The sequence below is a fragment of the Leopardus geoffroyi genome, chromosome B3 (assembly GCF_018350155.1).
Source record: "Leopardus geoffroyi isolate Oge1 chromosome B3, O.geoffroyi_Oge1_pat1.0, whole genome shotgun sequence".
In the NCBI taxonomy this organism is placed as follows: Eukaryota; Metazoa; Chordata; class Mammalia; order Carnivora; family Felidae; genus Leopardus; species Leopardus geoffroyi.
The window spans coordinates 74,039,824-74,061,893 of record NC_059337.1 but is presented as its reverse complement, the minus strand read 5'-3'; the positions used below and the strand labels follow the sequence as shown (position 1 = coordinate 74,061,893).

At 52.5% G+C, this 22,070-nt stretch overlaps 2 protein-coding genes across 10 annotated transcripts; one reads left to right on the top strand and one right to left on the bottom strand.

The window, feature by feature from the left end:
* Window positions 1-243: 243 nt before the first annotated feature.
* Window positions 244-8,404, bottom strand: IL25 (interleukin 25). 2 transcript variants are annotated; one of them, XM_045450434.1, is made up of 4 exons: window positions 8,261-8,404; window positions 3,321-3,487; window positions 2,898-3,142; window positions 244-1,062 (listed from the first exon to the last, which is right to left on the bottom strand). In XM_045450434.1, exons 2-4 carry the CDS (start codon window positions 3,327-3,329, stop codon window positions 807-809), a joined length of 510 nt encoding a protein of 169 aa, XP_045306390.1. In that variant the 5' UTR covers window positions 3,330-3,487; window positions 8,261-8,404; the 3' UTR covers window positions 244-806. The 2 variants fall into 2 exon arrangements, with proteins under 2 accessions (XP_045306390.1, XP_045306389.1); XM_045450433.1 differs by lacking the exon at window positions 8,261-8,404 and having other exon boundaries at window positions 3,321-3,973.
* A 1,627-nt stretch (window positions 8,405-10,031) lies between these two features.
* EFS (embryonal Fyn-associated substrate) lies at window positions 10,032-21,459 on the top strand. Of its 8 annotated transcripts, XM_045450419.1 has the most exons (8): window positions 10,034-11,471; window positions 15,709-15,987; window positions 16,248-16,388; window positions 16,491-17,213; window positions 17,574-17,663; window positions 18,787-19,057; window positions 20,859-20,948; window positions 21,259-21,459. In XM_045450419.1, coding segments are annotated over exons 1-8 (1,614 nt in total). In that variant the 5' UTR covers window positions 10,034-11,453; the 3' UTR covers window positions 21,261-21,459. The 8 variants fall into 8 exon arrangements, with proteins under 8 accessions (XP_045306380.1, XP_045306374.1, XP_045306376.1 ...); XM_045450418.1 differs by lacking the exon at window positions 21,259-21,459 and having other exon boundaries at window positions 10,033-11,471; window positions 20,859-21,204; XM_045450421.1 differs by lacking the exon at window positions 20,859-20,948.
* The last annotated feature ends 611 nt before the right edge of the window (window positions 21,460-22,070 follow it).

The window sequence follows — 22,070 nt, the reverse complement described above, 5'->3', positions numbered from 1 at the left end:
GTGTGCCTGCTGCAGTGCCTCAATGGGCCTCTGTCTTTCCAGCATGCCAGGAGGGCAGCCTGACCCCCACCCCAGTGTTCATGGGTAGGCCAGGGAGCCAGAGAAGGGGAGGGATGGGAGGCCACAGCAGAAACTCTGGAAGGCAGAAGAACAGGGTAGTAGGTAAGGGCTGAAGGTGGGGAAGAGAAGGAACCAGGCTGGGGAGCTTGGTGTTCAGGCACCAGGAACGCCAAGACAATTTAGGCCGTTTTAAATACAGATTATTTATTTGGATAAATGTCTCCACGCTCAATAGCAGCCTCTTCCTCAGAGCCTAGTAACTGAACCAAGGTATGTGCAAAGGAGATGCTCACTGAGTGTTGGATGGATGGATGGATGCATGGAGGCATGGAGGCATGGATGGACAGATGAACGAACAAATGAAATGAGGGCCTCTCCACTGACAACAAGGAAAGTAGCAAGAAAGTGCTTGTGCTGTGCCAGGGCAGCTGGGGATGGGAGAAAAGGAAGAGATGGGGGTGGCGGCCTCCAGAAACGAGGAGGGCCTTTATGACCTTTCCCAAGAGGAAATGCAGGATGCTCTCTTTTAGCGGGCATAAACAGCTCCATCGCTTCACCCTGCATTTCCCATCCACTCCAAATGGTGAAACGTGCGGATCCCCCCAAAGTCCTCCACCCTGTCCCACAATCCTGCTGCTCCTGTAGTGTTTTGTAAGGGTTGAGCATTCGGGTTCCTGGCTCACCATGGCAGGTGGTCATGCACCCAGTTCCAGTGTTCCACCCGGGAACCAGCTATGGGCACATGACTAGGCCATCACTCGGGGCCGCACACACACACAAGCCAAGGAGACGCGGTAGAGCCTTTGTTCCAAGCAGTAGCCGTCATGGGTACCCTGCTCCCCAGGGCATGGCCGCCGGTAGAAGACAGTCTGGTTGTGGTAGAGCAACTCCGAGTTGCCCAGGGGGTCCATGTGGGAGCCAGTCTGTAGGCTGACACAGTGTGGACACAGGCAACGGGCGTGGTACAGGTCCTGAGGGAGCCGGTTCAAGTCCCTGTCCAACCTGTGGGGGTGGCACTCATCAGACTCTGGAGGGAGACTGGCTGGGCAGACAGGGGATGGGCCGGAAGCAGGGAGGGCCCAACATGGAAATGTAGTGAGGCAGGCCTGGCTGTTTGTCTCAGCTCTTGCACCCACTTGCTGAGTGACTTTAAGCAAGTCACCCCCTCCTCTCTGGGATTTGTTTCACCTCCTGTAAGTGAGGATCGGGGAAAGAAGAGTGGTTTTCCAGGCCTGGGAGCCCTTGCAGAGGCAGGGGAAGGCTAGCAGCCTCCACCAAACAGGCTCTGCTTCCATCTGATAGTCATGCTGGGCTCAGGCATGAGGTTTCTTTTTGTAATTGTCATTACACTTTCAGCGTTCTTTTATAAAGTAAAAACTGCTCTTACGTCCAAGTATTAAAAAAACTGTAAAGTTCACTGTCTCCCTACCAGTCCCACTCCCCAGAGGGAGCCACTGTCAACTATTTTCTGCACATCCTTCCACACACTTTTCATGCATATATTATAAACATACATAAGTGTGCATGGTAACACTTATTTACTCATTCTGAAAGGATTCTGTGGCCAAAACAAGACCTGAAAAGTAGATGCTCCAAAGGTCTGAGACTCCCAAAGGCTAGCAGGAAACAGTCGCTCGGTTGTAAGGCCATTCTCCTACAGACAAGCCCTCCCGAGCTGGGGCTCAGCTGGCACAGCATTTCCCAGAGTAGGTTCCCTCATAACTACCCTGCAAGAAAAGAGGCCTGTGGCCAAATGAGTTTGGGAAATACTGAATTTATGTCTTCTTTTCCACAGACTTCTTGCAACCTTTAACACTCTGAGCACATTATGAATCTCTGAGGGGTGAGGGCTCAAGCAGCTTTTCCCACACTTAACTGTCATCATTAATTTCTGATTAATGTGGAACAAGTATCGCAAAGAACACTTTGGGGAAGATCAGCCACGTAGTCTTCAGGGGGTCATGGCCTCCAAACAAGGGGTCTGGACCCCAGCCAAGTCAGCCATCGGGCACCCAGCCTCCCCAAAGGGGCTCCCACCTCTTTTGGATTTAGCCCAGGACCCAGCCAGACTTCCAAGACCACTTCAAAGCATGGTGACCTGCAGTCTCCTCCCTGGATCTGGTCTCAATCAAAGCTGACCTTCTCCCTTCCCCCTGAACTTGTCCACCCATCCCAGAGTTACATTTATGGGGAATGGGAACACAGACACCCCAAGAAGACACAGGATAGAGATCCCTTAAGCCCTAATTTTTAATATATTGTTTTGTTGTCCTGATTTCAGTGCTTCCTAATATTTTTTTACATCGTGGCACAAATAGAAAATTTTAATATATGTGTAGCACACCGAATGAAAGAGTAAGACTGCCCATAATCAAAGGTTCAACTGACTGAGTAGCTCAGGCAGTTGCACATCTGGCTTTTGATTCCGGCTCAGGTCATGATCCCAGGGTTGTGGGATCAAGTCCTGAGTAGGGCTCTGCACTCAGTATGGAGGCTGCTTAAGACTCTTTCCCTCTCGCTCTCTCTGTCTCTGTCTCTCCCTCTGCTCCTCTCCCTTATGTGTGCGCTCTCGAAAAGAAAAGAAAAGAAAATCAAGAAAAGAAAAGAAAAGAAAAGAAAAAAGAAAAGAAAAAGCTGAGCTTTGAAATCTTGGGTAATTGGCTATCACCCAATAAGAGTCAGAGCTACCCAGACTAGGCCTTGTGAAACACTCAAATCTTTATGGAGTCTCAGATAAAAAGGGGCAGGCAGGCTGGAATTGTGTGGAACTCCCCAGACCCTCGCATATACTCTGACAGGAACACATGCAAGAATTTGGGAGGGGGCTGCAGACTCACTCATATCTCCAGGGGGAGATAGACCTGCTGTTGAGGGGTCCATCTTCACTGGCCCTGCAGGATTCTAGGGAGTGGATGAGGCTAGCGCTCTCTGGCGGGGTCATGAGCACAGTGTTCTGCGTCAGCCATTCATGAGAGGGGTTCTGCCCTTTGCTGGGGCAGCAGCTGGACCAGTGGATGCAGTCCTTCTTGATCCGAATACTGAGGGTGTGGGTTCCCATGGCCATTACCAAGAACACGATCACCTATAGGAAAAGGCCAGTAAGAGATCTGCTCTCAACTAATCTGGGTACTCCTTCCCCAGCTGTTCCCAGTTGAGATCCTGGTTTCCAGCTCCACCTGATCCCCAGCCCCAAACCCAGAGCCTGGCCTCTCTCCGCCCACTGCAACATCTCAGCACCTGCCAGGCCCCCTTGCACTCACCTGGTTCATGATGGATGCTGCTCGCTCAGCCAAGGTTCTGCACTGGCTGACAGGTGGGGCCCTGTGGAAGCAGGCTGACTGGAGCAGCTTGGGCGTCCTGGTTTTATTTTCAGCAAACCTGTTTTGTTTATTCAAATTTATTTCCACAACCTTTTGGAGGGAGTGACCTGACATTAAAAAACAAAACAAAATCAAAAAACCCTGAAAGTGTTTTCAAAAGCTGCTCAAATGCCATCTGCATGGAAGTTATAATTCACATCACACCTTGATAGCCTATTTGGGACACTTTGTTCTTTGCACCTTTCCTGGCATGGGGTCAAACTAATGGTATTCTGCTATTCGGGGCATTGAGAACTGGCATTATGGGAATTTCCCTGGCTGGCTTGGTACTCCAAATTAGGGAACATCATCTGGTTTGTCTTCAGGAAGCCTCATTTCCATGCTCCCACCCAGGGCCTTGTCTTCACCATTCCCTTTCTTCTCAGACAGCCTCCTGATCACTCACTTCAGTGAACCTTTCCCTCTCTCTCTGTTGACCCTCAACCCTTCTGTTCTCTGACCTTCAATGACCTTCCTCACCTTCAATGACCCCAACTTCTAGGACCCTCATCATCTAAGATTTCTTCCTTGTTGTCCATTACCCACTCCCTAACTTCCCCTCGCCCTCTCCAGTAGCTGCCCACCCCCCCATCCCACCCTTCCCTGAACTCCTCTGGGCCAGGGATACAGGTCTAACCCCACAGGACTGCCAGGAATACCCTGACCCCATCAGTTTGTTGACTGGATGCTCAGGGTCTGATGGAAGAAGATGTAGGTGGTTGCTTCCATTGAATAAATGAGAAGGTGAGGCCAGGAAGAGAAAGGCCTCGGTAATTAACAGCCTCACTAAGACCCAACATGAGGTCCCACCTCCAGAACAGATCTGCCCCTACCCCCACTCACAGGGCATTGGGGACAAAGGCCATAGCAAGGTTAGCTGCCCCTCTCAGGCAATGGGGCAAGCCCACCCAGCCTCAGCCCACCCCCAGCTCCCTGGGCCACTGGGGGAGCATGTGTGCTCAGAAATGCTTTAACTAGACCTGATCACAAAGACATGGGTCAGCCAGAGGTCACCCCTCCTGGGATACACTGCATTGAGAGCAGGCCACCTACTTCCCTCCAGGTCTTTTCCCTCCATCCTTGCCCATCGACCCCCCTCATCCCCCACACCCACAACCCCCCCAACCCCAACACACTCATACACAGACATGGTCTCTAGAATGATGTTTTCTGATTTGCATGTACTTTCCCTTAGAAAATACTCCTCTAGTAACCAGGGACTCAGAAAATAAACAAAGGGAACCAGGAAGAACTTAAACTGCAGAATGAGGAGGAATCCTTCAAATGTAGGGCAGAGCAGCCCCAAAGCAGAGGAGTGATGAGGACACGGGACAGTCTGGAAAATTGGGAGAAGCTGTTCTGGTGGTTTGGGGGAAGCCTGGAATTAGGGATGAGGTGGGGACTTAGGGGAAATAGGTGGTGGCTGGGAGAGCAGGAGCTCTTAGGAAAAGCACTGAGGCCGGGAACACATCACCCCACTCCCATTGACCCACTGTCTGCACTATGCTCCCTGACGCCCTCTCATTTCTGCATGCCACTGGCCTCAGCTCCTGTGTGTCACGTGCCAGGATGGTGCCAAGCTTTGTACATGCACCAGCTCATTTTATCCTTACAATAAGACCATGAGGTGGAAACTATATTCCCCATATTACAGATGAGAAAGCTAAGACTCAAAGAAATTTAGTAATCTACCTAAGCTTGCACAGTTAGGGAGCGGCAGAGCTGGCTTTCCACTCCAGCCCTGAGCAACTCCAAACCTAATCTCCTGGCATGGAGTTGACACACTGTGCTGACACCCAGTAAGCTGCAAATGGATGAGAAGCCCCCGCAGCAGTATGTGCTTTCCTACTTACCCAGGCTTGGGCCAGGACAGGTCTCACTTGAACCTGCCAGAGGCCAAGGGATGTTCCTGCCCACTCAGGCACTCAGCCCTGCTGGCTGGGATCCACTGCTCTAGCTCCTTATTCCTCAGAATTTGGTCTGGCACATGGCCACCAGGGTGGCTTTTGGTGTTCCTGAGAAACCCCCAACCCCAGAAAAGGCTCTGAGGGTGCACTACCCTCCCATGAGAGCTGGATTCCTCTGGGTGTCCCCCAAACCAATCACAGCCACAGACCTGACATTGGCCCAGATCTTCCCATCTTGGCCCTGTCCAGGAAGGGGTGCTCGAAAGAGCTGGAAGTGATCCCAGCTACTTGTTTCACTTATTGATGCTGCAAAAGACCCCCAATGCCCTTCAGGAGAAGCCTTTGGGGTGTTCCCCTACCTCTGTACCAGGATGTCCTCTGAGGAAACCCCTAAAAGGCAGAGGGGGCCCCCTCCAAGCACACAGTCGCCCCTCAGGTTGGCCTTTCCCCCACTATGATGATCGGTTCTGACCTGAGAACCTGTGCTCTGAGTCACACACACCCCACCCCTCCGGTTTGCTCAGCCTCTGCCCTTATCTCAGTAGCAGCTCTGTGAGACTCCTTAGGGTGATCCCCTGCCATGAGAAACATTTTCCAGAGGGTTTTCCTCCTGGGGTAACTAGTTTTGGAATCCCTGAGTCACTTCAGCTTCCAGGGAATCCTTGGGGGTGTGGGGAGAAAGGGGTGGCAATGGGAAGAATGCTGGAGGCGGAAACAAAGGAAAGTTCACCGCACACCTGTCCTCACCTGCCTGGGCCCAACTGGCAGCCAGGAGGGGTTGGCTGAGTCCCTGGGAAGAGGGATCAGCACCCAGAAGGAAAGGGCAGGGGAGATGTAATGGAACATATCCCCACCTTTGGCCAAGAAAAGCTCTGGGGGCTTTCAGAAAGCTAGAATGGGACTGTCCTGCCCTTTCGCAAAAAGACATCCCAGTCCTCACCTGCTGCCTTGAAGTCCTGACACTGCCTCTGGTCATATCTTGATTTTAGGCCCTCTCTGGATCATTCTGCTCATTTGTAGAAGGGTTTTTGTTTTTTGTTTTTGAGGGGGTAACCTGGTTGAACACAAAAGCGCCAACCAGCTCAGCTGCTCTGGACCCCAGCTCCTGAGATAATGCTGAAACCACAGGACTCAGCAGAGTCTGCTGAGGCTCATCTGCTCACATCTGATGTGAGGTAGGGGCATTGGTCGTTAAAATGCTGAAATGCTTCTGCCCCTGCCGGTAAATGCATGCTGTCCTCAGCCCAGGGGTGGGGGTGCATTCTATATCACAACCTGCCTGTGATCCAGCAACTGAATGCCTGGCCCAGATGGGGGTCTCCAGAATACTGCTCCCGTGTCCTGATTAGTAAGTGATAATGGTACTGGTTGCTACCTATTTATACTATCCCTTTAGGTACAAAAATGTTTAGGCTTAGGAGCCTGCCTTCAAAGAGAACCTCGTCTGGCCTGGGCGACACGTGGAGAATCAGGGTGAGCTGGACCCAGCAAGTCCCTCCCCCAGCCCAGCACTGGTGCCTGCCCATGGAGGGCTCTGGGCTTACTCAGATTTGTTCTACAGTCGTGGCTGCCCTGTTCATTCATCCACTCACTAGCTATTTATTGAGCACCTACTATATGCCAGCCGCTATTCTAAATGCTAACAGGAATGCAGAGGAGGACAAGCCAGATAAGTTCTCTGCCTCACGAAACTTACGTTTTAGGAGGAGACGGATGATAAACAAGGAAACAAGATAATTTCGGATAATTAGTGCTACGAAGAAAATGAAACAGTGTTATGAGCTAGAGGGCTGAGGGGAATGGAAGAAGGGGGCTGCTTTAACTTCAAAAGCCAGGGAAAGCCATTCTGAGAATGCAGAATTTGACATGATGATGGAAAGCATGTGGGGGAAGAGTGGTCTAGGCAGAGGCAGCAGGACATGCAGAGTCCTAGAGGTGGGAAAGATCTTGGCATATTTGAGAAACAGAAAGGACAGTGTGGATAGAAAACGAAGGATAAGGGGGAGGGTGGGATGAGATAAGGTAAAGAGGTAGGCAGGGGCCAGATCACACAAGGTCTTCCAGGTTGTGGTAGAGCATTGGGACTTTATTCCAAGGTAAGGGGGAAGGTACTGACTGGATTCGAGTATGATCTATGTGAGGTAAGTTTCTCAAGGGCACGCACGGTTTCCTTGACCTTCTGCTGCCCCCATAGGGCTGCCATCAAATAACAATAATAATAGTTGCTTTTACCCAACATTTACACAACATGGGCCAGGTAGTGTTCTCAGGAATCTTTTATTTTTTTTAATGTTTATTTATTTTTATTTTTGAGAAGGAGAAAGAGGCAGAGAGAGGGGGGGAGGGAGACAGAGAATGCCAAGTAGACTCCATGCTGCCAACACAGAGCCCGATGTGGGGCTGGACCCCATGAACTCTGAGATCATGACCTGAGCTGAAATCAAGAGTTGGATGCTTAACAAACTGAGCCGTCCAGGTGCCCTTTTTTTAGGAATTTCTTAACCTCACAACAAGCCTGATGCTATTGGTTCCACTATTATCCCCACTTTATAGACAGGGAACCAGAGGCTCCAAGAGCCTTGGCTCCATGCCAAGGTCACTAACTAGTGTTGAAACCAGGAGTAGAATCCAGGCAATCTGGGTGCTGTGGGGTCCAAAGAGAGGAGAACTGGAAGAATTCTTGAGCGCCTGAGTTTTGAGCAGCAAGAGGAGTAAAAACAGGTCAAGAAAGTTATGGTGTGGGATGGAAGAGACTAGCAGTTGGCCCTGCTGGGAAGGGGAGAGAAGCTGGGGCCCAGAAAGCCAGATGAATGGGTTCCTTCCTTTCTGCCCCTTGAATATGACCAGGGTAAGCCCTGAAGCTGAGGGCCCAGCGGCCTGAGGCCGTTGCCCAACCAGGGTCTAACTGCCAGCCTGGGTTTTCTCCAACCTTACCTGGAGCCCAGAGCTCTCCCTGAAGAAGGTAGAATCGCCTTAAACCTCTGCAAAGGAGAAGGCAAAGATGAGATAAGGACAGGGAAAGGCTCTTCCTGGCCTCAACAAAGAAACACTTCCAATTTTCATGAAAGTAAAGTGGGGGGTGGGGGGGCAGCAAGATGAAGAAAATTCATGGAGGGAGATCTTTGCCCCAGTCATTTTACATATATTTGCTCTTCACCAAAGACACTGTTACAGATGAGGACCTGAGACTCAGAGATGTTATATAACTTGGCCAAAATCACATAGCTAATAAAACAGGATTCATTCTTGAGTCTCACAAGCTACATTCCATGCCGGAGCACTCCAGAAGCATATTCTTATTTTCCTGCAGGTTTGTACTCTGCTCCCCCTCATCTACATTTATTTTCCCAGGCACTGAACTACAGGCAGTAAGACCCAATGCCCGCCTCCCAAACCATTCTGCCTGGTCCTAGCAATTCTCTTCTGCCTAGTCTTCTGACCTCCATCTATTCCTCCTTGTGCCTGTCTGAGCATTCATCTTTGGGAATTGGATTTTCTGCCCACTTCCATCTTGGGCCCCCATTTGCCTTGACAGTCCTCTGGGCAGAGCATACCAAGTCACTCCCCAGCAGCTGAATGTCTGTGTTCCAGGCATCCAGGACCCCCAGGGCTGGGGTCTGGAAGAGATTGGATGGGGCTGGAGCTGGGATGGGGAGCTCTCCCTTCAGAGGCATCTGGAAATTTATAAGTTCCTCTACTGCCCTAAGGGCATCTAAGTCTGTTGGGAGTTCCCAGGCCCACCCATAGGTCTCCACCCAACTCTGAGCCAAGACCAGAACAGAATCTCTTCCTAACCCACCCCATAGGTCCCACAGGGCTCCTCACAGATGCCCAGGTGACAGGGAGGGGGAGCCAGGCCAGGTATCCCCCTCCCCTCCTAGGAAATGTCTGGATGTGTGGGCCTGTGGAATGTGAAGAGAGAAGGAGGGAGCCTCAGGTTCACAAAGGGCCTTAAATTAGACTTCTGATGTTATCTACAAATGAAGTTATACCTAGAGTCATTGTCTGCTTTATGTATTTGAAGTGTTAATTTGTTAAATGTAAACACTGAAAATCTACTACAGCTTTTTAATCCTGTTTAGCATCTAATTTTTTTAAATACTAGGAATCTCAAAAATGGAAGAAGGAAGGCTCCCTTCCAGCCTAAGAGGCCTTGAGGTGTGTCTCAATAGGAAGAAGCAGGAGGTAGGGGTAGCTGGAGGGAACAGCACACACTAAGGAGTAGTAATAGGTCAGGAGAGGTGTGGGAACCCAAGAACCCTGTTCTTGCAGCTGATCCCAGCTCCTCTAAAAGAGGTCTGCCCTTTTGTGCCCGCAGTCCGCACTCCTGCTCCGCGTGGTAGCAGAGTGAGCCAGAGTGAGGGCGGTGGACAGGCCCAGACTGGCAGAGAAGTGTAAGAGCGGCACAACCCGCCAGCCTGCAGCTCTGGGACCAGGCTCATGTTCTCTCGCCAGGGCCAGAATCCATGTCCAGCCGCAGCTCCCCGTCCTTGTCCCCCGCAAGAACGGCCGGTCACCCCTGCCACCCCTGCGGTGGTAACGCCAAGAGAGAAGAGACGCTCCGCTGAGGACCCCAGAAAGGAGAAGGAGCGCGCTCCCTCCCAAGGGAAAGACAGATGTGGGGCTCACGAAAGGGAGGCAGACAGCGGCGCGGGGCTGGCCGGGCACAGCGGGGGCGTGGCGGGGTGAGGGAAGCTCCCGGGAGAAAGCAGACCACACTACCGGGAGGTCCTCCGCGACGGAGAGAGGAAGAGGCGCCGCGTACAGGGCCCGGGAGGGGGCGTGCAGTTTGGCCCGAGGGTCCCGAGCTGAAACTCAACACCCGCCTTTGGAGGGATCGTCCTCCTTTCTCCTCCGCCCCTTCCCTTCCCCTCCCTTTTCCCCTCCCTCCTTTCTTTTAATCCCCAGGACTGAGTCCCGCGCCGGAGCTGAGAGGGCCCGAGGGGAGGAGGAAGAAACTGCCCTGAGAGGGAGCCAGGAGCCCGGGAAGGGGAGGGAAGGGGAACCGCGCGTGGGGGCTGAGCCCGAAGGCCACGCGCGACCCCCCGGAGCCTTCGCAGCCCCTTCAGTGTTCCCCCTACCCACTCCAGGCGAGTCCACAGGACCCTGGCCCCTGCTCCTCCTTCGCCTTCTCTTTGCTGCTTCCTTTGCTTTGTGGCTTTCCTCTCCGTCCCCAGAGACACCTGGGAGCTGCCCAGAGCTCCGCGGCGCGCCGAGGGGCCCTGCCGGGGGTGCGCGTGAGCGGGCTGAGGTGTGGCGGCGCGCGGGTGGGCCCCGAGACGGCGCGAGGAAGGCCGTCCCGCCCCTTCGGGCCGAGCCCGCGTGCGGGGAGCAAGGTTCCGTCGCGGCGCCCCCCCAGCCCCTGGCGTCCTGAGGGAGAGTGTGCGTGAGTGTGAAGCCGCCTCGCCGCGGGGGGTGCGAGTGTCTGGGCCGAACGCAACCGCTCGGGCAACGCAGCCCAACGGCCACGCTCTCGGAGGCCTTCGGCGCCAGCCTGGCCTTCTTTCGCCAACTTGGGCGAGTTTGAAGAGGGGCGAACGTCTCAGCGCTCGCTCGCCCCACCCCCTCGCAGCCGGGCCGCCGCAGGGCCCCGGGCCGCCCCGACCACAGCCCTGGGAGCACCGCTCTCCGCCGCGGCCCCCGGGTGGGGAGGGTTGGCCTCTGAACTCGCTCGTCCAGCCCAACCGCTTCTGCGGCTTCTCCCAGCCCTCGGGGCCGTCCTGAGCGGCCTGGCGAGTCGTCGAGCGCGGCCCCAGCTCCCGCCTCCTCGCCTGCCCCAGCTCTGGGTGGGAGCTTTCGGGCCATGCAGACCCGGGGTCCCTCCGCGGCCTAGGGCAGGCAGCTACGGGGGCCTGGCCAACCCCGTGGCCCCCGGGACAGCACGGAGCGCGCGCCCTTGGATGAGGTCCCGCAGCGACGCCCCGGCCCGCCCCGCTCCTCCTCCTGCCCGGCCAAGCTGCCTCCCATTTGGGGAATTTTGTGGGCTTTCTTTCTCCTCCTCCAACCTCCGCCGAGGCCACGACTCAGGCGCCGCAGCCGGGGGCCGCCTCCATGGTGCGGGTCGGCCGCTGCTGAACTCAGCGAAACCGAGCCTGGCCTGGAGAAGGCCACACAGGAGGCCAAGGCCATGGCCATAGCCACGTCGGTGAGTCCACCAGGGAAAGGAGGATGCGGGCTATTGGCCTCCACGGTCTGCCCTGCACTCATGTCACTTTTATTTCTGCTTTCTCTTTGTCTCTCTCCCTGGGCCCTTTCTCCTCCGGGAGGCTGTGTCTCCCGCCCCCCCCCCCCCCCAACCCACTTTTGTTTCCCTTTCTCCCTCTCACTCCTCATCCCCAGCTCCTCCTGGGTCTAGGTTCCCCCATCTCCCCTCCTCCTCATTCTCCTCTTTTCTTTCTGGTGGCTGCCTCTGGATGGAGGGGAGGGGGCAAGTCTAGCTTGCTGTTTTATGGGCGGGAACAGATGGCCACCGGTGGTCGCAGGGGCTTGTGATTGGGAGGCAAGTAAAAGGTTGGGAGGGGGCTGAATGGAGGTGGCTCTAGGAAAGTAGGAGAGGCCAAAGAGGCCCTTCTCTAGAGGAAGAATGGAGGAAAGGGGGGAAATTGAGCCAAAGAAGGAGATCTGTTAGGGAGACAGCAAAAATAGAGGGAGGAGGAGAGGTGATGTCAGCCAGCTTCTGGCCACTTTCCGGGGACTGGGGACAAAGGGAGGAGACAGCTGGCATGATGGGACAGTGGGAGGAGGCCTCCTAGAGAGTGTGTGGCCCACTGCCACTCTACCCGCCCACCCCACCCCCCCATCCCCAGTTAAGGCAGCCACTCCCTCACAAGTCAGCTGGGCCCCTGAGGAGGGGGTAGAGCAGAGGTGGCCACACCCATCATCAGTCAGTCTATCAGCAACTCTGGCCTGGGTTCCCGAAATTGTAAGGCCCAGAGGTCTGGCCCCTTTGGGTGGAATTCAGACCTGAGCACAAAGAGGAGCTCTCCACAGCCCCACCTCTGCTTTCTGTCCAGTGTACCTTATAGTCTGATTTCAAACAACTCTGTCCCCTTTCCACCGTTCCCTAGACGCTGTGATTTCCCAGGGAAAGCTAGTCTGCTGTGTGCCTTCTGGCCCCCTCTGAATGGGTGCTCTGAGAAGGAGATTTATGAGGCTGGAAGCATGGCTCCTGACATTCTCTCATACCCCTCAAGGAGTTCGATTATCACTCTCAGACCAAACTCCTTTTAGCTCCTCAATCTGTGTGATGGTAAGATTAGCTCAGAGCCTGAAAATGATGGGGGTATTCTGACATAAAGATGCTGGCACAGAAGCTGGTCAGCTCTTCAGCTTTGTGGTCCCAGGAGGTAGATTTTTCTTTTTACCTAGAGGTGGGAGGTGGCATCTGTACTAATCAAACTCACAGGATCCTAATAACAGTTAATATCTATCGAGCATTTACTGGCCCTAGTTTATTTATTTTGAGAGAGAGAAAGCACACACACATGTGAACAGGGGAGGGGCAGAGAGACAAAGAGAGATAGAGAGAGAGAAAGAATCCCAAGCAGTCTCCATGCTGTCAGTGCAGAGCCCAACTCAGAGTTCCATCCCATGAGTCGTGAGATCATGACCTGAGCAGAAATCAAGAGTCAGATGCTTAACCAACTGAGCCACCTGTGTGCCCCTGAAAATGGATATTTGGATATGGATATGAAATTGCACAAAGGAGGAAACTGAAGCTTGGGAAAGTTAAACAACCTACCCAGAGTCACCCAGCTAGAAAAGGATAGGGCCAGGACTTAAACGCAAGTCTGTCTGCTTCAGAGCTGTGCTTTTAACCCACTGTCTAATCCAAAGTACTAATTTCTAATTTACACTTAGAAAGAAAAGTGTGGACCTAACCAGGAGTTTGTGTCATCTGGTTGACATGTTTTCTTTCTGTGGGACAATATCTTTTTTTTTTTTTTTTTAAGTTTATTTATTTTTGAGAGAGCAGATGTGCACACAAGCCAGGAAAGGGCAGAAAGAGGGGGACACAGGATCTGAAGCAGGCTCTGCGCTGATGGCAGAGAGCCCGACACAGGGCTTGAACCCACGAACTGCGAGACCATGACCTGAGTTAAGTCGGATGCTTAACTGACTGAGCCACCCAGGCGCCCCAAACAATATCATTTAGAAGCCAAAATATAATCAGAAAATAGTTTGAGGAGTTTGGAATGAGGCAAGAGGAAAAAAGTCAGTTTGTTGTTAAAATCACCAAGCCATGAACGGCTGGACAACCTCTCCACCCAAGGGAAATGTCAGTCAAGAGGAACATGCACTCATGCTGGTTGAGCAGGGCCTCCTTCTCCAGGGTGGCCAAATGCAGTCTGCCAGAGATCTTTAGCTTGAGATGTTTTACTGAATTAGCCCACATGAATTACCTATTAGGTAGTTATGTCTAACTACTAACTATCTGCTCTCCACCACCACTGCCTGGGATCCTGCCAACAGGCGCAGTCATTTAGCAAACATAACCAAACCAGAATATATTTTGATATTGTGAGTGGTGTAAGCTTGATTCTACCAAAGAACAACATGGAACCAGAGCCCTGTGAGGAGTGGCTACCAAAGGGAAATTGGGAATAGTGAAGATTTCATAATGTATTTGAGTCATGTTTGAGTCATGGACTCTACTTAACCAAGAGGTTAAGTTACTAACATATGAAGAAGAAAAGTAGAACCTTACGTTTGTGATTGTGGAGAGGTAATAGGGGGTGATTGAGAACGTGGACTCTGGAGTCAAACAGCCTGGGGTTCATGTGTTGTAGGCAAAGTCCTACTCTCTCTGTCCCAGTCTCCTTTCCAAATGGGGATAATGAAGGCTCCTTCCTCATAAGCTTGTTTTTTAAAATTTTTTATTTGTCTTTTAATTTTTTTTAATGTTTATTTTTATTTTTGAGAGAGTGAGAGGGACAGAGAGAGAGGGAGATACACAATCCAAAGCAGGCTCCTGGCTCTGAGCTGACAGCCTGATGCAGGGCTCGAGCTCACAAACCATGAGATTATGACCTAAGCCAAAGCCAGCCGCTTAACTGACTGAGCCACCCAGGAGCACCATAAGCCTGTTTTTGTTGTTGTTGTTTTAAAGTTTATTTATTTATTTTCAGAGAGCAAGAGAGTGGGGGAGGAGCAGAGAGAGAGGGAGAAAGAATCCCAAGCAGGCTCCACATTGTTAGCATAGAGCCCGATGCAGGGCTCCATCTCCTGAGCCATGAGATCTTGACCTGAGCCAAAATTAAGAGTTGGATGCTTGACCGACTGAGCCACCCAGGCGCCCCACTCATAAGGTTGTTTTAAGGATTAAATGAGATGAGATGATTAGTGTAATGACTTGCACAGTGTCTGGATACATAATTTGCACTTAATATCTGTGACTTACCACCTTAGCATATGACTCTTGGAGGAAAAAAACTTAGATGTCCCGACCAGACAGGACTGGAAACAGGATGGTAAATGCTTGCTCTTGGTTGGTCTGCCAGTCCCGCGACACACACACACACACACACACACACACACACACACACACACACTGGAGTGTATACACTTTTCTCCTCTCCATGGTAACCTCAACTTCCTCTGATAGAACCTTATTTGCTCAGACTGAGAACAAAAGCATTGCTTCAGTTTCTGTTTTCTTCCTTTTTATGCCTAGGCACTGTCTGGGTTGCATTTTTCCCAGTCTCCCTCAGATTGATGGGTGTCTGCTGCCACTTAATCTAACCTTCTGCTTGTGGGGGATGCTGACTGGGAAACAGGAAGGGTGAAGAAGATTCTATGGGAGACGTTAGCAGGGCTTTCTCATGTACACAAAGCTTTGGAGGAAATTCATTCAATATATGTTCACTGAGCACTGATTCCAGGTGGAGCCCTATTGCAGGGGCTAGGAATACATCAGTCCCTGCTCCCCAGAGCTTATAGGGCAGGGGAATAAATAGATAAGAAATTAAATAGGCAAATAGTGTAAAGTATTATGAAGGGAACAATAGTGGAGATGACACAGAATGGGGTGGGGAGAAGAGTGAAGAAAAGACCTCTTCGAGAAGGAGACACTTAAGGAGAACTTAAGGATAAAAAAAGGGCCAGTCAGATGACGAGTCAGGGCAAGAGCATTCTGGGTCAAGGAAACCACAAGTGCAAAGGCCCTGAGGTGAGAATTTCTTTAGTTCAAGGAATAGAAAGGAAGAGGAGGAAGGCAGGGGATGCAGCTGGAGACCAGGCAGGACCAGTCAGGAAGAGCGGAGTCAGGAGGTCACATTTTTAGCTTGTGGGAAATGGGGAGCTCCATAATGTTTGAGCAAGGAATGTCATGACCTGATATATATGTGTGAGACCCATCTCCCCATTCCCACCTCACCCACCAGGCCCAGTTGGCTCGGGCACTCTACGACAACACCGCTGAGTCCCCCCAGGAGCTGTCCTTCCGCCGAGGGGATGTTCTACGGGTACTGCAGAGGGAGGGCGCTGGTGGGCTGGACGGCTGGTGCCTCTGTTCCCTGCATGGCCAGCAGGGCATTGTGCCCGCCAACAGAGTGAAGCTCCTTCCTGCTGGCCCAGCACCCCAGCCCAGCCTCACCCAGGTGCTCCCAGCCCAGCATGGCTCACCACATCCAGCCCCAGAGCACAGCAATGAGGACCAGGAGGTGAGAGCTAGAGCCCTCCCATCCCCAAACCAGAAGAGCCTAGTTCCCCTTCACTGGTGCCTGTGGCGAGGTGGGGCAGGGCAATCCCTGAGACCGCAGCTCTTCACTGATCCTGTACTATGTGAAACCTGCCTGCCAACCCTTCCTCGGCTCTGTTTCCCCATTGGTACGGGGTGGGGGCTGGAAGGGATCTAAGCTCCTGTAAGGCATACATTATCTTCTTCCTGGTCCCGACCCACGCATCTGTCTTGATCCCTCAGGTATATGTGGTGCCACCCCCAGCTCGGCCCTGTCCTACCTTAGAACCTTCACCTGGACCCTGCCCGCCCTCCCCTGATCCCATCTACAAGGTCCCCAGAGGGAGTGGGACCCAATCAGCTGCCCCTGGAGATGCCTTGGAGGTGAGGACCAGAGGTCTGTGTATGTTGGTCAGGGAACAGAGGGCTCTCAGTGGGGTCCACTGCTGAGGCTGAGGGTAACTGGTGGCTCTGCTCCCTCTGCAGGTCTATGATGTGCCCCCCACTGCCCTCCGAGTTCCCTCCAGTGGCCCCTACGACTCCCCTGCCTCCTTTACCCGCCCTGTAGCCTGGGTTGCCTCACAGGCTCCTGAAGAGGATGAAGCTCCCTATGATGTGCCTTTGGCCCCAAAGCCACCGTCAGAACTGGAGCCAGATCTGGAGTGGGAGGGAGGCCGGGAACCAGAGCCTCCCCTCTACGCTGCCCCCTCCAACCTGAAACGGGCATCAGCCCTGCTCAATCTGTATGAAGCACCAGAGGAACTGCTAGCAGATGGGGAAGGTGGAGGCACTGATGAGGGCATCTACGATGTGCCCCTGCTCGGGCCGGAGGCACCCCCTTCTCCAGAGCGCCCAGGAGCCTCTGCCTCCAATGACCTGGACACCTTGGCCCTGCTTCTGGCCAGAAGCCCCCCACTCCCACACAGGCCCCGTTTGCCCTCAGCTGAGAGCCTGTCCCGCCGCCCTCTGCCTGCCCTGCCTGTTCCTGAGGCCCCCAACCCTTCCCCAGCTCCCTCTCCTGCTCCAGGCCGAAAGGGCAGCATCCAGGACCGGCCTCTGCCCCCACCCCCACCTCGCCTGCCTGGCTACGGGGGCCCCAAGGTTGAGGGGGATCCAGAAGGTGGGGAGGTAGAGGATGATCCAGCAGGACACCACAATGAGTATGAGGGCATCCCGATGGCCGAGGAATATGACTATGTCCACCTGAAGGTGAGCTCACCTCCCAACACCCCCACCGGAAATGCCCCCAAGAGAGCCAAGGGGAGGAGTGAGAAGGTCTGGGACCCAGAGGGACCCTCCCTTCACTGGCCCTGCACCTTATGGCCTGGGTTGCCAGTACTTGGTCCCACCACTTGTACTGGTGCCACATTCCTTCTAAACCCAGCCTAGGGTCCCCAAGTCATCTGACCTGCCACCAGGGCTTCTCCCAGGCCTGGAGTCAAGGGACTGGAATCTCTGATGGCAGAAGAAACCTCAGGAAGGAAGGCGGAGGGGGAAGGGGCAGGAACACGGGGAGGCCACCTTCCCTGCTCCCCCACCACTGCACTGAGACCCTGATCCCTCCTGCAGGGCATGGATAAAGCTCAGGGATCTAGGCCCCTGGATAAAGCCTTCCCAGGGGATCCTGAACTGCTGGAGAGGGGGCCACCGGAGCAGCAGGTAACCCTGTGGGTCAGTGCTAGAGAAGGGGGACCAGGAAGAGGAACCATCAAGGGAGAGATATTAGGATGGGGGTAAGAACTCGGTGAGCCAGAGCTGGAGTACAGAGGCGTCAGCATGAAGGAGCTGGGACCTGAAAAAGAGTATTAGGAATTCAGAAAGAGGGGAAAGAATGTGTTGGAGAGGAATCAGAAAACCGAGCAGCCAGGGAAGCAGAGAGAGTTCTGGGATGTGGGTCAGAGCTAGGCCAGGTAACTTCTGAGGCTCCTTCCAACTGTGAATTCCTGGGTTCCTAAGAGACCTGGCTTCTAATCCCGGCTCCACCAGTAAGCAGCCAGGGGCCCTGAAGTCACCAGATAATCTCTCTGGGCCTCAGAAAAGTGAGGTGGCCTCCTCAACTGTGTGGACCGGTCCTGAGCATAGTAGCTACTGTTTATCGGGTATTTACCAAGTACGGACCCTGTGCTAATAAGCACATCGCATGTGTCAACACTAATCACAGCCATAGTTAGTACTCATATGGTGCTCACAATGTACAGTGTTCTGTTCTAAGCCCTTTCTATATGCTGCATCATTAACTGCACCACAGCCTTGGGAGGCAGATAGTAGAACTGCACTATCCAGTATGGTAGCCACTAGTCATGTGCGGCTCTTAGGCTCTTGAAATGTGGCTAGTCTGAATCAAAAAGTGCTGTAAGTATAAAACGCACACCAGGTTTTGCAGGCTTAGTATGAGAAGAAATCTAAGTAATTTATATGTTGATTATAGGTTGAAATTACAATTTTTATATCTGGAGTTAAAACATTCCAGTTTGTTTCTTTTTCTTAACATGGCTACTAGAAAAATTTTAATTACACATGTGGTTTACATTAGGTTGATCCTGGACAGATTCTCCATTTTAGATTATAAGGAAACAAGTTCAGTTTGAATCTAGATTTATCTGACATCACCTCTGGGCACTTTCCTGCCACTGGCTGTGAGAATTTAAATTTTCTGATGAGCAGAGGGAAGAGCTCAGGTAGAAAGGATAGAATGAGGAACAGAGGGAGGGAAGGAGGGAGGAAACGATTGCAAAAGTGGCACTACTGAGAGCATCCCGCCAACCACTCCTCTTGCCCTCAGGAGGCCCTGTCTGCAGGGGAGCCGCTGGATCTGCCCACCGGAGATCTACAGCTCTTGCATTTCTACGCCGGGCAGTGCCAGAGCCACTACTCAGCACTGCAGGCAGCCGTGGCGGCCCTGATGTCCAGCACCCAGGCCAACCAGCCCCCACCCCTCTTCGTGCCCCATGGCAAGCGGGTGGTGGTGGCCGCTCACCGCCTGGTGTTTGTTGGGGACACCCTGGGCCGGCTGGCAGCCTCCGCCCCTCTGCGAGCACAGGTCGGGGCTGCAGGTACAGCGCTGGGCCAGGCATTGCGAGCCACTGTGCTTGCTGTCAAGGGGGCCGCCCTGGGCTACCCGTCCCGCCTTGCGGCCCAAGAGATGACACAGCGTGTGGCAGAGCTGGCAGGGCAGGCCCTGCAGTTCACCACTCTGCTCTCCAGCCTGGCCCCCTGAGGATCCTGCTCTGTCCCTCTCCTGCCTGCCAGAGCCCCCTTTTGGGCCTTGGGTGGCAGGAGGGCTCTGTTTTTAGGGACCAGGAGAGGTGGGGACATCTCTCCCCTTCCAGTCATCTCAGCCTCTCACAGAGATGTCCCTCCCCCCTCCCCCCACAGCTTTTTGTACGAGCCATTTTGTATAAATTATTTATATTTAATATTATTCCCTGCTTTGTCAGGGGCAGGTGCCAGGCCCCTTGGGGCAGGGAGGAACTGGACTCTTTCCCTCAGCCTGGGGTGGAAGTTCTTGGTCACTGCACTGCCACCCACCTCTGAAAGCTTGGCCCCCCAGAGAATCGGGTGGCTGAAACCTGGAGCCATCCAGATCCCTTTTTTTGTCCTGGTTCTTGGCTCTAGGACATCAGCACCTTACTGTTAGCTGAAAGTGACGGCATGATTTTGACCACCCAGAATGTGGAGGTCTGGGAGAGGCCTAAGGGCTCCTCCCCACAGCAGGCAGGACAGAACTGGGCCTCAATAAGCCCTGCTGTCTGGTTCTCTGACTCTGCTTCTTGGGCACCTGGGGGAGGGGCCAGGCCTGGCACCCCTAGGCCAAACCTATGGAATACACACTGTGGGCAGGATGTCTTTAGGTTTGGGGGGGAGATTTTGCTGTTTTTTCCCAAAAACGATTCATTTGGTGGGTTTCACCTCCCATGATGTGCCAAGCACAGTTCTGAAGGTACATTGTGGGGGTGGGATGGATATAACTGAGTCAGTTAAAATAAGTAAATAAAAAAGAATACCTGCCACAGATTTGACAGTTGCTGGTAATGGAAATGAACAGGGTGATGTGAGGGACTAACTGGATGAAGGAGAGGCTGTTGAAGGAGACTTTAGATGGGATGATTGAGAGTAATAGCTGAGCTGAGGCCCCAGGGATGAGAGAACTGAGAAGAGTCTGAGAACTAGTATTCCCAGAAGGCAGACACTGTTAGTGATGGGGACTTTTCCACCAAGACTTCATTATCATATGATGTCATTAGACAGTTGCACTTGTGGAGAGGTTGGCCTCACAAGAGCCTTGAAAGGTGCCATGCTGAAGACATCATCCCAGTGAAGGCCTGTTCTCAGCTTGGCACCACAGGACAGCACTGGCCAACTGGAAAGTGCTGCTGGCTGGCCTGGGCACCCTCCGCCTTAGATTAACCCAAGAAGGTCTGGCCCCTTAAACCTTCCTTCCCAGTCCTCCTGCTCACTGCCTTTCTAGACACACCTTCTTTTAGAGGAGCCGAGGGGCAGGTGAATGCAATTAGTCCATAGTCCTCATGCTTTGGTGAAATTGATGAGCCATGGCTTAGATGGGGGATCGCTCCAGCCATTTACCACAGGGAAGAAATCCAAGCCACAGATCCATTGCTTCATTTGTGCTTTTTCCCAAATGACATTTTAGCACAGTGACTGGATTAGAGGCACCCCAAGCTTCAGTCACAGTTCAGGTCTCTTGGCACCCTCTATGCATTTGCCTTCTCCATTTTGGGTTCCTTCTTTCTCATATCACCCTTAAAGAAAACTCACTTCCAGATTCTGGGGTCACCAAAATGCACACTATGTATTGAAGACTTATAACAGGGCTGTCCTCCATCTCCCAGGAAGAATGTAAAGAGATCAACCTGGAAATCAAGTCAGAGGTTTCAGTGCAAGTCCCAGATCTGCCATGTACCCATGTGTCTGTGGGTAAATCCTGTGAGTCCCTCTGAGTTCTGAGCTTATCTTTAATATGAGGATGATCATAATGGTCTCATGGGGTTGTTGAGAGGCCATACAAGATAATACATGTGAAGGGCCCAGAGCCACATAAAGTTAAGGGATTATAATTCCAGGGCAGACATAAGGACACAGGCAAATGAATCCCCAAGGAATGCTGACTGTGACAGCACTAAAGTAAATCCTAAAGAGATACTGAAATGAGCTGGGGGGGTGGGGGCAGAGGGGAGCAGTGGGAAGCTGCTTAATGTATTGGAAGGCTTCTCATATCTGGAAATTTTCTGAACAGAGGAGGCAAATTGGAAGTGCGGTCCAGTGGAGAGAAGAAGCAATGGATTTCCTGGCTGAGACTAACAAGACACTCCTCTATAGCCCTTACCTTAGATGAAGAATCAAGTACCTGTTAGGTATCAAATCTCTTAGAGAAATGTACCTCTAACTTGAATGTACCTATTCATGGGAATCTGGTTAAAATGGAGATTATGATTCAAAGGCTTGGATTCTGCATTTCTGACAAGCTCCTGGAGCTCTAGTCTGTAAGTCACACTTTTGAGTAGTAATTCTAGGGGTTAAGGAAGGCTTCTCTGAGACAAATGTGCAAATATGCTGAAGGATGAGGAGAACTGACTAGGAGAGGACAAGCCTTCAAGCCATAAAGATTAACTTGTCCAAGGGCCCTGTGACATTGAAAAAAAACTGAAAGAAGTCCAGTGTGATGAGTGCAGTTTGGGGAAAGAAGCGAGGTGGAGCACCAGGGAGCATGGGACCAGGTCTGCAGGAGCATGTATGAGGCTCCTGGAACATTAGTATTTATTTATACCTTGTTGGTGAGGAGAAGCCACTGAAGGCTGTTAAGCAGGAAAGGGACATGAGCAGATCTGCATTATGAAAAAAAACAAACACTCCATCTGCACTATAAATACAGATAAGGGAATGGGGCAGAAACAGTGGATGCAGAACACCAGTTAGGAGGCCCAAGTAGTCTGTGCAACAGGTAGCTTGACTAATGGTAGAAAAGCAGAGTATCTGAGAACTATGCAGGAAGGAAAATGGACAGGGTTTTGTAAATGATTTGATATGGGGGTAAGGAGGAGTCCTTGT